Genomic DNA, 16,338 nt, shown 5'->3' on the forward strand with positions numbered 1-16,338 from the left:
ATCTGAGAACTCATGACCTGCTCCTCTCCTCCACACTATAAACCTGACTGGGTGTGGCTGTTTAATTGGCAGGCTGCTGTGCATTAATTGACAGCTGACAGCTCCGTAAATTAACAAGTGTTGGATTTCATGAAGCGCTGCCGGCGTATATGACATCAAAATACCGCTAGACCGATTCGACAACTTAAATATATCCTAAAGAATAATATACGTAAAACTGAAAACGCGTATAAAAACAAACTTATTTTTCGACAAGTATGCGTAAATGGGCATTGTACTGTAAGTCCGCGAACGATATTGCGTGTATGAACATTTCACTCCGTTCAACTTTTTTTTGACACATTACAATAGCAGGTGTACGACTCCCTCTGCTGGACGAATTTAAAAACAGCAATGCTTTTCAAGCCACTGAATTACCAAGCTTGTGAATTACCAATATGTAATGTTCACTTTGACGGTTTCTTGAGGCGTTATTAATAAATGAAGATTAACTTTATGTGATATGTATGTGTAATACCTATGAACTACATATTCAATCAGTATAAGGTATATTTTTAGTGTTCAATGGAAGTTATTTTTAGAAGCATTTTCAGCATTATATATAGGCCTATTTTGCTTTAATTGAGATTAAAATATGATATTCATCATGCAGAGTTATGTGGTTTAGAAAATACTTCATGTCCTACAGTAGTTCACCTCCTAACAAGTGCCATAACGATTATGTCAACAACTACATGTTGTACTAGCTGTTTCGAAACCCCGTGGCTTAACATCACCAGCTATTTACCGCTTGAAAATCTTGGAGCAAGGTTGTCCCTTCTTGGCCTTGCTAGCCAATTTCTGTAAGCCAACTTAAACCATAAAGTGAGATCATAGTGAGTGGCGGACAAATTTAATGCTTTGCGGTGTGATCGTTTGGAAGCTGTTTATGACTGTGGTGGGTAAAAGAAGGGGTCCTTTTGCTGTCACTGTGTCCTGTAACTGTATCTCACACTGCCTGGCTGTTGAAATGTGCTTACCGCTTCAAAAAGTGGCCTCGCCGCCCCTCTTTGCCCTTCTGAAACTTTCCCGTGAGGGTCATTTATGTAAATCTATATGTGAGTGAAGTATCACTCAACTAGGGTGGTTATATAAAAGAGGATTTTCCTTATTTGATGATTGGTGGCTCGGAGGTTTCGAAGAATTACAGCTGCTTGTTCTCTGTTTTGTGGTGATAGTTTGTCATGTAATAGTCAGTGTAGGGTTTCAAATCAGACAGGACTTTTGCCGTATTTACTTCACACTAGAGCTGTCACTCATTCAGAACTCATCATAGATGTTAAGTGGGAATACATCACCATCAGCTGTTGCCTCTAGATGAGATGGTGTCGTGTTGCTTGTCTTCTTTATTATGTTTACACTTATATTGACCTAGTCAGGCTCAATAATTTAAATTTGTTGTGGAAAACATCATAATGACAATTGCTATTTTATTTATTCTTTTTTTTTAAACAAAAAAGTATTGACCTTGGTACAAAAATATAGTCTGTATATTATGCATTGTGGTGCAAGAATATAGCCTATGGTTTAACCATTATTATCTTTTTTGTAAATATTTTGAAAGTGTAATGTACCAAGACAGATTTAAACCCCATGTCCCCATGAGCTCCAATATGACCAGAGTTTTTCATGATGTTCTTCTTCAGTTGCAGGCTTCCGAAACATCACTGGACCCATCCACAGAAAAGAGAACTCTGTGGCTCCATTTATCACCTAATCTGAAAATCGCTGCTCTACATGCATCAACAAACTTGTCCATATTGTGAAATCAGGTCTTGATGTTCCGGCTGGATTTCATCACAAGACTAAAGCCTCTAGCTACTAAGTCCCACTCCATCTTCCCAGCTGTCAGGTATGTATCTCACGCTCGGTCCATACTGTATCTCTCAATCCCAATCCAAGTTTTCATTGACACTTGATTCTCCGCTCTCCGTTTCTTCTCCCACCCTCCCTGCTTCGTTCTTCTCCTCTCCCCCTACTCACTTATTAGGATCCTGGTGTGATAAGCGGCTGGAATCTCTTGCACTTGTCCTGTATTCTCAGCGTGGTGAGATTGAAAGGGGGAAAGTGGGATGGGCCAGCAGATGGAAACGCATGTCTCGCTGACCGTGCGCAGGAGAAACCTTCTCTGTGACTCTCGCAATTGACCGAAGTTCTTCAGGACTATTTTGGCTCCTCATTCAAATATCTCAGCTCAAGGAACAAGGCTGCCCGGGTGCTCCGTTGTTCATGCCAGCGAAGGTTTCCACTGGGAATTTGCGGTGTCGGGGTGCAAGCGGAAAGATCCTCGGAGACGGAAAGAGGAGAAGGGAAGACAGGAAGTGATAGAGGAAGAGGATTTAATGTGGGGCACAGGTAAGGCCATCCATCTATATCCAATTCTGCTGGCAGTCTCCTGTGAACACATATGAGATAAAACTGCTTTCCATGGAGATCCATTTTGCTACATGTGCAGAAATGTACGGCTGCACTTTAAATACGGGCTTGGAAAAACAACACTAATGCACCATATTCCGTATTTTCAAGGTTGAAATTGTAAATATGTATATACGGCATAAGCGTAGGACATAGATTGATTGCTTCTGGAGATGTGATACATCTGAGCCTGTGGTCAACGTCTTGTCCTCTTATGTCAGTCTTGTCATTAACAAGATTGTATTTCATGTAAAGAATTTGAACACACTTTGCTGTAATCAGCAGTCGGACAGCTGCTTTGTTGTCATGTTTAACGCCAGTAAAGCTTAAATGAGTTTGATCTGAGATGTTGTGTATATCAGAATGTCAGGGCCATAGACAGTACAGAACCCGGCGGGTCACTCAGCACAGCCTAGCAATGAACTGCTTGTATTTTTTTGTGTATGTCTGTGCACATTCCTGCAGGCTTTTTGCTAACATGTGTGTGTGATTGAGTGCGCTAACAGTTTTAGATGTAATTTTGCCCACGGCCAGTAATAACCTATAGACTGTGAAAAGCACGGCTGGACTGACCTTTCAAATGTATCTTTGGTCCTATAATAATTTATTTCAATGTGAAGGACATCAGCTATACAAAAGAAAGGAACAAACTCAGCAAGGATGCTTTTTGTGACTTTTTAATATCAGCACTTGGAAATAAAGTTTTAAAGGTCAGTCTGCTTTAAAGACTGGAGGTTTATTTAGCAATATTCATACATATTGGAGTGTGAGCCTTTCCAATATGTTTTCAGCCAGTTTCCTGCTTAAACCAGCAGTTTTGAAACCTTTTGGAGTTAGAACAAGAGCGGTCTGTTTCTTTTTCGTGAATGATCAATTATTTCACTGACCAGCTATAATGAATCGCTTTGCCACGCATCTTCACACAGGCTTTTAACATGCGCGTTTGACGCGATTACTGAAGTTCTTTGAATGTTTGTGGGTATATGCAAGCATGTGCATACTAGAAAGTGTCTATATGTTCAAGGCTTGATGTTTGCTGAGATGGATGGGTGTAGACACGGTATTGGGAGGGTCTCTGTCGTCTGCCAGAGGTGTGAAATTAGCATCCCTGTGAGAGAGAAAGTGACAGTCAACTTCAACATTCCCCTCACAGAGCTGTCCATTTGGAAACCTCTCATCCCTCGAAAATATTTCCAGAAATCTTTCCTTCTTGTTGCAGAGGCACCTAACTGATATGGATCCACTTTTGATCAATATTCTAATTTTAGTCTGATCATCCCCTGTCATGCAAACAGATACTCATAGACCCACTGCTGGCTCTGTGCTTTTCAAGGGCATGGACGCAGAACACTGAAGGGCTCAGGCATATTTAATGAACTTTAAAATCAAACCCTTTTAAACTTACACTTTACGTGCACTATTTGTCAAACGATTATATTATATATATAATGTCGATTATTTGTAGCCATAAGTAATGCGAGAAATTTACGCAGTGTAATAAATTATATCTTTAAATGTCACATCGTTCAGACTTCTCAAATGAACAGTGTTATTGATAGACATTGATTTGAAATCTCTGATGATCGATAACTGCTGCTTTTCCCTTTGCACTCGTTACTCTGGGTTATTATGGTTGTATGGTCCTTGCCATCCTTTGACCTTTCAGTGCAGTCTCTAAATTCACCACCCCTCCGCCAGCACACACACATTGCTGATATATACTGTACAGTATGTCCTCAGAGCACATGGTATGTACGCTTTCTCAACAGATAAAAGCCAAGCTCACTTTACGTTTGTTTTGGGCACTTGGAGTTGGGTTGTGAAATATACCTCCTCTATTCATACATACCAAAGGGTCAAGTAGACCATATAGAACAGGTCGTGTGAGATGACTGGAAAGAGAAATGACCTTGGCTTTTTGCTATCAGTTTTATGCTCTAGAAATGTATTTACGTTATTGATTTTATTCATCACTGGCACTTTAAATAGTTGTAGCAAATTCACGAAAATAGGCTTAAAGGGATAGCTCACCCCATTCTGTCATGAATTACTCACTCTGTAGTTGGTATTCAAACCTGTATAAATTTCTTTGTTTGATTGAACACAGAGAAAGATATTTGGACGAAGGCTTGTAACCAAACAGTTTTTGGACCCCATTGACTACCATAGTAGGAAAAATGACAATGGTAGTCAAAAGTGCCCCAGAACGGTTTGCTGTTCTACATTCTTCGAAATATCCAATCTTGTGTTCAACGAAACAAAAAAATTATAAAGTAATTTTTCCTACTATGGTAGTCAATGGGGTCCAAGAACTGTTTGGTTACAAGCATTCTTCCAAATATCTTTCTCTGTTTTCATGAGAACAAAGATATTTATACAGATTTAGAACAACTCGAAGGTGAGTAAATGATTACAGTTTTTTTTTTGGGTGAACTGTCCCTTTAAAGTCACCATGAAATTTGTTCATGTAATATTGCAGTGTTTATTCTAAATGCTTTATTTATTGTGTATGGATCATTCTTTTTTTAAATTCATGTGGCCTCATAATTTTTAATAAAAATCAGAAACCCTTTCAAATAAAATCACTTCTGAGCATGATTTGTGTTTCGGCCTGAGACTCTCCAATGGCCAGGCTTCCAACTTCCAACAATCATTTACAACAAATACTGCGATATTCCATTCAAAAAGCATTGACATTTTTTATTTCACAGTTACTTTAAAGGTTTTAGGTTAAATGACACTGGCACTGACCAATGGCGGATGGAAAACGTATAGGAAACATGATGGGAATACGTTCTCTTTATTCTAGAAACAGTCAAACTCACTCTATTGGTTGAACTAAATTTGACATGTCAGACTACTAAACAATGTATATGTTTTTAAAGTGCCTTGTTTTAAGAGACAGTGTTTACTACAAAAAGTCTACTGTACTTACAATGTATAGTCTCTAAACAATACATTGCATAATACATCATTTGAATAGGCCTAATACATCATTTATTATGAAGAATAATAAAACAGTCAATTGTACACTAGAATTATCTTATTAACTGCTAACTAACTAGTTTGTGTAGTATCATTTCTGATATCTTCATGATCAACTTTGTTATATTGTTTCATCAGATGCACACACTTGGCCTGAAGTTAACTTTCGGTCTGTGTTTGTTTAAAATATGAATATAAAATAAATTGTTATATTATAATGTATATTCATTGTATTAAATTAAAACTACTCGACAGTTATTTATTCTTTGCCGAGATCTACCAGAAGTTAAGTTTGGGCCATATAACGTTATGTTATGTATGCCGCTAAAACGGTCTATGACTATCAAAATGCATGTTCGCTGCGATTTACATTTGATCTGTTAATTTTACGAGAGCATAAGAGGAGAATGTGACAACTGATGATGAGGGGGATGATGAAAGGTGTGTTAGTACACAGATTTTACAACTATCCCTGGATATACCGTATCTGTGTCCACTCAACCGGCCAACTCAGAGTTCGTATTTATTCTTCGATGTTCTGATCGCTAGTTAAGCACATTAAAAATAGAACCTCAAAATTGCAATATACACCCGGGCCCTAGGCCAGACAGGAAAGCCTTCATCGAGGCCCCAACATGTTTTTGGCCCTGTCCCCTAGCACTTGAAGCATTTTCCTTGCAGCTGCGTCGTATCTCAACATAGAAGCTCTCTCTCTCTCTCACTTTCTCGCTCAGTGTAGCTTCATCTTTGATCCGGCCCTGGATACAGTGTTTAATTTTGCATTCTAGTTCCAGGTTTGGTTTGTTTGTGTCTCTGGTTTGCCCCGCAGGAGGTGGCTCTGTGTTCGCATGAGAGGCTTATCTTGCAGAGGTTGGTTTGCATTCAGGAAACGGTCCAGGCTGCTGCGCTACAGAAGTGTATACATAGTGTCTGGGGAAGTGACTCCCACAGGCTCTTTTCAAAGAATAGCTCTCTAAATAAACCATAATTCTCAGTGAAATTGTCACTTTAACGAGGAGGAAGAAATATAGCAGGTATTTTTTAAATCCTGTGTGAGAACTAAGATCGTTTCCTATACAGACTCAAAGAGTCACAGTTACATAAGCATATATTAACAAGCAAAATTGGCTCAATGAGTCCAACTAGATCAATTAATTAATTTCATTCAGAATAAAGATAGTTATGCAACGATAGAGTATACATTATTTAAATAATGGGTTGTATTTTGGAAACATTGTTTTGCTGATTTACTATGTTAATTGTAGATACTCCTTTGTGAATTTATCTGTCAACCTGCAGAGGGCAGCAGAGTGCTTTTCCCATTGCTGAAGCATTTCCCAAGAAGCGTAACATCAAGATCGAATGTAACACGAAATGAGGTTCATGTCGTCTAAATCTGAGTGTTTTCAGGTTGGTTCTTGGTTCTCCATCAGTGTTTTTTGGTTGAATGGTGGCAGGCGTCTTCTAGTTCTCTCTTCTCTATCAAGTTGCAGGGATATAGTTGGATTATAGGGCTCACAGAGCAGCACCTGTGTGTCATTATCAGAAATCGAATGGTTTCTCAAATCAAACCTGACAGGATTCAGCAAAGTACTGGATTTCTTGGACAAAGAAAAAGATGTTAACAGTCATGCGCATTGCATTGTGGATACAATATTCTCTGCAGTTTGCTTTGGTGGTATAGTATACATTTCTGCAGATGTACTGGTAGACAGCTTTTATTGAGCTACTTGCATCCCCTGTAGATGGGTGTAATGCTGTATGTTTTGCCCTTTAATGACCTCTAGTCCCTTTATGCAAACCTATATGTTCTATCATTTCTAACACCGTGGTTAGAAATAGTCATATTGCCTGTCATATTATTACTCCAGACAACCTTGAGACAAGAATCTAATTAGATTAAGTGTTGGCAAGCATTGCTCTTTCTTTGTGTCATTTTGTTAAAATAAGTTGTTGGCAAAATAGCTGTAAAGCGGACACTTCCTAAAAGGCTTGGCAGTCTTTGCGTTTAAAACGGTTGTAATTTAGCTGACACTTTTGTTAAAATACCAGGGATTGTTAAAGAAAAAATTGACATATTTGAATATTGTGTTCAGCACGAATGTGTGAAATGTTTTAAAATGATTAAATGTAGCCTACTTGTTCAAATAATTATTAATAGAATTATTCCCATCTTCACTCCACAGTGTCATTTTTTTATTTATTTTATATTAAAAATCATATGATATGAATATAAGCATTGTAGTGTAGACATAGTGATTTTTGGCCCTACCTCAATTTGTGTGAACAACATTTTTTATTTAAGAAATAGATATACAGTTTGTTCAATGCGTTGTAATATTTTCTATTTTTCATATTCTATTTTGTTGTTTGCTGTTCAGCTGATCAAGTCTTTCCAAACAAAATTCCATTTTTCCACTTTCATAGCCCTATCACAGGACCTTCACAGCCTTATTTTCATTGCGATAAATATATAAATAAGGCTGTGAAGGATAGATGTACGAAGCACTACAGCAACTTACACAGAACTAAGATGTCACGTTTTCGACTCTTTGCCGAAGGAGATGACTTAGGAAAGGTGCTCTGTAGAGCAGTTTGTCCGTTCAGGGCTACTGTAGAAATAACATGGCGAATTCCATGCAAGGGGACCCACGGTGTATGTAGATAGAAATAGCTCATTCTAAGTTAATAAAAACATAACGCTAAGGTCTTTATACACCTCAGAAGACATAGTTATGTATATTATATTGCATTTGTGTCAATAGATCCTCCAAAAAATGTCGCGCTGGACCTTTAAGGGTTTAAAGTAAAGACTATAACTCTCCTTTATCACCATCCATCCATCTTCACACCTGTTCTTTGATAGCCACTGTCCTCATCCTGTGACCATACCCATCCCAGACTTCTCACAGCACACACACCCGCACTGAGCCAGGGGTGCAAGTGGATCCCCGTTCTTGGATTTCACCCTCTCATCATGACATCCATTAAAGTCATGCTGGGTCCCAGTCCCTAGCGGGTAGACAGCACATTAGCGCTTGGACCATTGAGCTCAACAAGGCCCTGCTCTAAATTATTGATCCCAACACAACTAATGAGGAAACCCTATCCCGCCGTTTGATGAGGCACACACACGATCACCCTATACCTTCTACATTCTATATTGACACATTGTTTACCCAGCCAGGTCTGGATCGCCCTTCTTAATCAACCTGTTTATCAGTGCTTTGGTATTCACAGGCTCAGACGTTCAACGAATGTCCATATTTTTATTCCATTATACACTCTCCAGCTTATAGATCCAGGCTGTATACTGTACTGTACATACATACAATAAGCTGCTGTTTTCAACTAGGCAGGGTGCACGACCTTCCTTTTGACCCTCACAAAGTGAATGATTAAACTAAACACCAGTAATGAGGAGTTAATCAGTAAAGATCTAAATGAAGAGCTTCACCTGTATCAATGTGTTTACCCATTGACAGACACCATTGACGGGCACACAGACATTAGTAACTGTTTGCTCAGGTGCTTGTCTATTAGCGTGTACAAGTGCCCTCTGGGATCAAATGTCAGTCAGCATGTGTGTGTTTGCTTATGTAATGTATTGTAGAGTACTAGTTTTGATGATGATGAAGCGTATATATCACGTTGTCCCGACCCTCCTTTATTTCCTTCCTCTATCTATGTCTCTGTGCAGTGTACTGTTGAGAGTGTCATCCAGCCTCCTTAGTATTCACCTCCCCGCTCACTGACTTACTGCACAAGCCTGAGACAACGAAGGAGAGATAGAGAGGGAACACAAAACAGGAAGACAAAAATGACTGCGATTTTTCTATCCCCTGGCTCATGTGGGTTTCTGTCTGTGTGTGTGCTGTATTAGGCTTTTCAAGAGAATTCATTTTTGACACATTTCTTTTTAAATAGAATCAACCCTGAAGCATGGCTTTCTTCCATCGGCTGCCATAAGCTCTCTCTCTCTCTCTCTCTCTCTCTCGCCGTTGTCAGTGCAGTGGCTTGTGTGAGCAGAATTGTTTACATACCAAAGATGTTCTCTTTTAAATTCATTACGAGGTACAATTTATGCATTTTAAGGACACGTTTTGATATTGACCCCATTGTGTTGGTTTTATCAGTGGTCAACTCTTCGTTTGTTTGTCGCATTCTTTCATCCCAGTCTTTCCTCAATGTCCCCTCATCATTCTGGCAGTTTCAGTTTAGTTACGTCTCTCCCCCTCCTTCTCTTTCCTCCGCACCGTCGCTTTCGGTTGCATCTCTTCCAAACGCTCTCACCCATTTCGTCTCTTTCCCAAAACTCACCTTTTGGGAATGACGTAGCAGAGTGAGCACTTCTGCATCAGAAACAGTAGAAAGAGAGGAGAACAGAGACTGACAGAGAGGAGGCTAATCCCCTTACAAGTTTATTGTCATGTGGTGTCAAGAAAGACAGAGAGAGAGAGCCGGGCGAGAGGAGGAATGAGAAGCGACCGCCATTCCGACCACCATAAACACAGCGATTATGAGCTGAGACATAAAGAGATGGAGGGAAAAATTGCGAGTGAGAGAGAAAGAGAGCGTGCTTCCATGCTTTCCACTCTGCAGGATGACAAGCGGCTGCCGCCTCTCCAATTGGTTGGGAATGCCACCAATCAGAGTGCAGGCAGAGAAGGTGCCTTTAGGTTATACCCAACCCCAAAAACAAGAAGCAGGGAGCGAGAGAGATAGAGAGAGAGAGAGAGAGAGAGAGAGAGAGAGAGAGAGAGAGAGAGAGAGCGTGCAGCGCAGACACCGGCTTGACTGTGCTACTAAGGCATTTCTTTATGGTATCAGAGAAATTTCTGAACAGAAGAGAAACTGTTCGTCTGCTGTCTGCTTTAGAGAAGCACTGTGCAGGTGTTCCTGCAGGGAATTTTGCTCATTCACTGACTGGGACCCCCCCTCCGGACCCCATTCAATCGTCCTCCCCCCACTCTGCCCTCTGACTCACCTGAGAAAAGATAGCAGAGGACCCGCAGATCCCTCCCCACTAAAATCTGCTCGTTCACCTGGAGAGAGAGGACATAGGAGACAGGATGGACAAGAGCTATGCTCCCTCTCACGCAGTGCTGGCTGATTGACTCACTTCTGTTTCGGGAAGAGAGAAAGAGGAGCGCAGAGAAGAACTTGTGCTCTTCAGGATTGGAATTTAAAGAGAGCCGGTCCTGATCGCAGGAGCGAGTCGTGCAGGATGATCATAGGTGAGTTCTCGCTTGGTTCTTCACCGATAGCTTTGGTAAGGTGCTGCAAGCACGCAGGGGTAGTCTAAACTGAATATAATGTATAGCCTATAATGATTGAGCTTCAAGTCAAAGAAATCTCAAAAGTGGCTCCGGCTGAAGCAGAAAGCTTGAAGTGAGTGATCATAGCAGGTTCTTCAAGATAAATTTGGGTTGAGAGTGAAGGTCACAGTTCAAGCGGTGGGTGTTCGTTTATACATACGGTTTTAGCCTTTGCCAGATCTTGCTGTCGTTTCTTGGAGGGGATTTTAACAAGCAAAAATTAAACTGAAAATGAACCGAACTTCTTTAGGTGAACTCCACGGTGGCTCTTTATTGCAAGATGTTATATCCAGGTATATTCATTGGCGTAATCTCGTATTTCATTTTATTGATCCTCATCAGCAATTTATGACGTATCATGAGCTCGACATTTACTTTCTACCTATAAACACAATCCATCCAGCGTATTAGAGTGGCACATAAAAGATTTCTTTGCAGCTCCAAAATGTGTTTTGGGCGCTTCTGGAGAGTTCCTCCATTGCTGTGAGGCTAAAGATGTGTGTGTGTGTGTGTGTGTGTGTGTGTGGTGACTGGAGGCTGCAGCATCTGAGCCCACTCAGACTTCTGCAGGGCTTGTGTTCATTTAGCCTCTGCACTCTACAGAAACACAACTGTGCTAAAGTGTGTGTCTGCGAGACAGTTGTTGTCGTAGTGTGACTCCGCTTGGGTGCTTAAGATCATGGACAGTATGTATGCACAGATCTCTTTTAGTGTTCTGTAATGCACCTGGTGTCTGTGTGTGCGTGTTTGTTTGTGTTATGCTCTGTGAGGGAGCACCAGTTGAGGCCGCATTGTTTAACGCATGCCTGGGCTGATTTAACAGTCAGGCTGCTACACTTCTCGCCGGCATTTTCCTGAGGGCATGTTTTCCAGGGAGCTAAGCATAATGACTATAGGGCTTGTAATGTGTGATCTGTTAGTTCTGTGTGTATGTGTGCGTGTATGCGTATGTCATGAATACAACACGGAAAGGATTTAGAGTTGCAGTGCACAGTTCTACGCTATAGTCGGTTGTTGCACGATAAGAATCTTTCATTTGTGTTAGCCTAAGATACTTTCATATACAGCATGTTCTTTCAAAGTCTAGTCTAGTGTATACTCATAAAACACACATTGTGTGATTTTCAATATGCTCTTCCTTAAACTTGTCTGCATTCCACCTTAAAAGTGTGTGCTTGAGTTTGTGTGCGAGAGGTCGGGAATTGTGATGAAGTACTTGAATTTGGCCTCATTGAACAAACAGACGAGCACGGGCACGTCGTTATGTTTCCATCTGAAGAGGCTGGAATGATGTTTGTGACCGGCGAGATGGGCTAATGGCTTCATTAACCCACGTGATTACAGCTGCGTCACTCCAATCTCATAAGGCACATTTGACGGCGAAGGCTTTGGTGTGGGATTCTCCAGCTGATGAAGGAATTTTTCCAAGTATTCGGTCGGCGCCTGTGCATTTTAACCAAATTCCCCTCTGTGCTTACTCTGTGTTGCATTTTTAATGTCGTTTTGAGTATCAATGAACGACTTCTTGCTTATTACATGTTTTGGCAGCGCAGATGCGCTCGGTGCTGCTGTGACCTCATGCGCGTGTGATGTGACATTATTGGAAATGATGTTGATTTGTAGACAATAAAGTAATTGGTATAATTAAGTCCTGTTGCTTATTTAGTCTCGGGCTTTATTTTTAACATGGCGTGATTGTTGTTGTGATGTTTGAGATCTTTTGTCATTGTGGTGACCTTTAGAAAGCAGATGTAGTCGAATTGTCATGTCTCGGCTCTTTCTGCCAGTCCACTAAACAAAAGCCGTCTTACACAACACACAACATGTTACAATTTATTCGACACAGTTAAATACCGCTGTAGTGTGATGCTGTAACTGATCATATATAGTCCATATCTGAATGTTCTCTAAATGACCTTGAGCCTTCTTTTTTCTGCATCCTGCATTACTTTTATTTTATTTTTATCTCTCTCACACATTCTCTTATTCTCTGTGTGCGTGTTTGTGTCTTTGGTGTTTTTGAAAAGTGAGCCTTTTTGCCCTGGAGGTGTAGCCCCCCAACCCCCCTATCTACTTTTTTATCACCAAGTAGTGAATGGTCATCTTTGCGTTCATATCGAAGACTTGTTACAGAAGTTTTGAAATCTGCTTAACTTCTTTTTTAGCCTCTGTTAAGTGCTATGTAAACACTGACAAGCTTTGTGGGTGACAACCCCATTTAATTACGGGTGTGAATTTCCTCAGTTAAGGTTCCTGTCAGGGTTCCCGTCCAGAATACAATTATTGTGCAAATGATGATATGGACAAACAAGACAGACTTGTATTCATAGAGTCGCCTCTCTAGATCTCAGTGCCGTAAAACACACACACACACTCACACACACGCACACACACACACGCACACACACAGTGGCACTCTGGAGCCATGGCACGCCGCCTGGCTCCCAGTGTTTTCATCACCAAGACTGAGACAAAGAGCGGGGTTGGCTGCTGAAAAAGAGGTGAGTAACCTGAGCAGTAGAACTGCGACATGCATTCACTGCCGCCTGCCCAGTGTGGAGTTTCCATTGTGGCCGGGCAGTCAGAACGTCCCCCTTTTCCTTCATACTCACCTGCACACCTGTCTGTGCACACTGAGATAAGTACACCTCATAGACATAGATCGTTTAGGGACAGTTCACCCAAAAATGAAAATTATTTTCTGTTAACTTTTATTTTATTTACATCAAATTAATTCACGATTAAATTTTCCAAGCTTTCTGATTTTTATTTTTGGACCTAGCTGAACTGTCACTTAAACATTGATTTGGTACCGATGCGCAGAGGGAAGGAGTGAGAGAGAATATTTCTTACAAGTAGCATCCTTTATTTGTGTCGCCCGGAGGATCCGTTATGTTTTGTGACATTTAGGCACAGTGCCCATGGTCATCTGATGTGTTGGCTGTCTTGCTGTCTTGCTGTCCCTGTGATTTTATGTTTGTTGCGAGCACATCTGTCTTTATGATATGGCGGGCTCTCTTGCTTCCTGTCTACCTTGTTATCTGTCAGGCAATTCCACCGTTATGGACGTGACATTTTGCGGTATGGACGTGACATAAAAATGCTCAGAGAATGAATTTGTTACGAATATATTGAACCATCTGTTTATATTTTACTGAACCCTTGTTGACAGAGTCTAAACATCAAAAAATGTCAGTCTATGAAAACATTTTCGATTTAAAAAAGGGAAATAAACATGCTTTATGGATGTGACAAAAAAAGGACGCGGTTTTTGGGAGACAATAAACTTTGTAGGATTTCTGTAAAATAAAATGCACAATCCTGAAGCAATAATACCCAATGAATGGAGAAGGGATGCCTCTTTATAGAACATAAAATAGTTACTTTATATTCATTTTCATGTGTCCATTTATGAGGAATATGTAGCGTTATGGATGTGACAATCCTGAAAATGGCACTTACCTGACTATGAAAAATCATGCACTAAAAATAAAAATAAAACAAATGCTTTACAAATTTGAAGAGAGATCTCACATGGGTATTTGAACCACCACATGTTAAAATCTGTGCTGTTACCATAGTAAAACCGCTGGTAAAAACTTTATTTTTTCATGGTAAGGTTGACATTTTCATGGAATTGCCCTGTCATATATTCCCTCCTCCTCACCTTCTGCCTTCCTGCTCTCTCTCTTGTTGCTCTGTTTTGCTCTCTCTCTCTTTTGCTGCGGTCAACCTTAACACTCACTTGTCCCTTGAGGTTGAGAAACAAAAATCTGTTTGTTTGGGCAGCTCAGCATTTTTAGTTTTTTTCACCTCTTGTGCATGGCTGCAAGAGAATGACACAGCAATTATAAAATCTGTCCTCTAGAAACACCATCCATATATCCACACACTGCAATTTACAGACTAACTTAAAGGTGAAGTGTGTAATTTCTGCAGCATAAGCATCACTAAATGTAACTTTAAATACATTTTTAAACACAAACTTAAAGGTCCAGTGTGTAGTTTTTGTAGGATCTATTGACATAAATGCAATATAATATACATAACCCTTTAACATATTAAAAGGTTGCAGTATGTCCATAATGTTGCTGCTAGGGTACTTACCTCGACCAGGCGCAGTGCTCACTTTACTCCACCTCTACACAGTCTTCACTGGCTACCTGTTTCCTCACACATTCAATTTTAGATTCTCCTGTTGACATTTAAGGCTTTGAACGGTCTTGCACCTGGCTATATCAAAGACCTAATTCACCCATATATACCAACTCTGTCTCTTAGATTATCTGATTTGGGGCTTCTTAGCATTCCCAAGTTTAGACTGTCCACTGCAGGTGGAAGGTCATTTAGTGTTAATGCCACCAGGTTATTGAATTCTTTACCCATATCGCTCCGTAAACAATTGAAAGCAATTTGTTTGAAATGTATTATCAATAATCTTGCATCTTTTCCTGCATATTTGTATGTTTGTTTTAAAATGTATTTTTGCTTGAAAGTGCTCATTGTAAAGCGACCTTGAGCTTGTGGAAAGGCGCTATATAAAAATAAACTTCTTCATCTTCTTCTTCAGAGGAGTATGACCTTACATAATGAAGCGTTATGTTTTTATTATCTATTTCTATCTACATTCACCGTGGGTCCCCTTGCATGGCATTCGCCATGTTTTTTCTACAGTAGCCCTAAATGGACAAACAGCTCAGAGTGTGTTTCATAAATATGTTATCTTAAAGAAGCGAAAACGTAACAGCATCTTAGTGTGCAGCCACCGTAGTGCTTCGAAAGGGAGGGGAGTGGAGTGGAATTCGCAACCTCACTGCTAAATGGCGCTAAAATGTCCACATACGCCCTTTTCACATGACGTCACGCATCTTCCGTTCTGCCGCGAAACAGTGTATCATTACTTCCGCTAGCACTCCAGTTCATAAGGTGGCGGTAATGCACCTATAAGCTGATTTGCCAACCGCCAGTAAAACTCAAGAAGAAGAAGAAGTTACTTCCGCTAGCGCCTCAGAATGGAGTTTACCAAGTGGCTTGCACATCTGCCACAAATTCGTCTAGATGATGTACAACATCTTGCAGACAACTTTTCGCTAACGACAAGATCAAAGCTAGAGAAAGGATACAAATTCTTCTTTGAACAGTACCTGTTTGATTATGAAGGTAAGTGTTTTGTTTTCTTTTTGTGTTAGCGAAGGTGCTAGGATAAGTACTTGAATACGTGTTCTGTCAGTTTTTTGTCTCACTGTTGTTAAATTCCAGCGCGACGGCAAAACGGAAGTTCTTCTTCTTCTTCTTGTTTGTTGCAAGACGGATGTTGTGATACACTGCTTTGCAAAAAGGCGGAAGTTAAGTGACGTCATTGTGAAAGGGGCGTATTGCACCTTTAACCAGAGGACCATTTGTAATACTCACATGTTACTCTATCATAGGAGAATTTATAGCAATCTCATTTGTATTTCATTATTTAAAAAAATGTATAAGATCCTATAGTTGTGATTTGCCTTCAGGTGAATGTGTACTCTTGCTTTTAGCTTGTTTTGGTACTGCAGGTAAAGTACACATTTAAAGGGATACTCCATCC

The 16,338-nt window shown here is 40.3% G+C and overlaps 1 protein-coding gene across 2 annotated transcripts in view; it reads left to right on the plus strand.

Annotated features, from left to right (window-relative positions):
* Positions 1-2,328: 2,328 nt before the first annotated feature.
* znf385a (zinc finger protein 385A) overlaps positions 2,329-16,338 on the plus strand; it is a 68,388-nt gene continuing 54,378 nt past the window's right edge. The window contains exon 1 of one of the 2 annotated variants that reach the window (XM_057319560.1): positions 2,329-2,394. In XM_057319560.1, coding sequence (XP_057175543.1) covers positions 2,382-2,394 — 13 coding nt within the window. In that variant the 5' untranslated portion in view covers positions 2,329-2,381. Of the gene's footprint in view, positions 2,395-10,183; positions 10,677-16,338 lie in introns of those variants that run through there. The other variant, XM_057319561.1, reaches the window with a different exon arrangement.

The sequence above is a fragment of the Triplophysa rosa genome, linkage group LG21 (genome assembly GCF_024868665.1).
Source record: "Triplophysa rosa linkage group LG21, Trosa_1v2, whole genome shotgun sequence".
Classification (NCBI taxonomy): Eukaryota; Metazoa; Chordata; class Actinopteri; order Cypriniformes; family Nemacheilidae; genus Triplophysa; species Triplophysa rosa.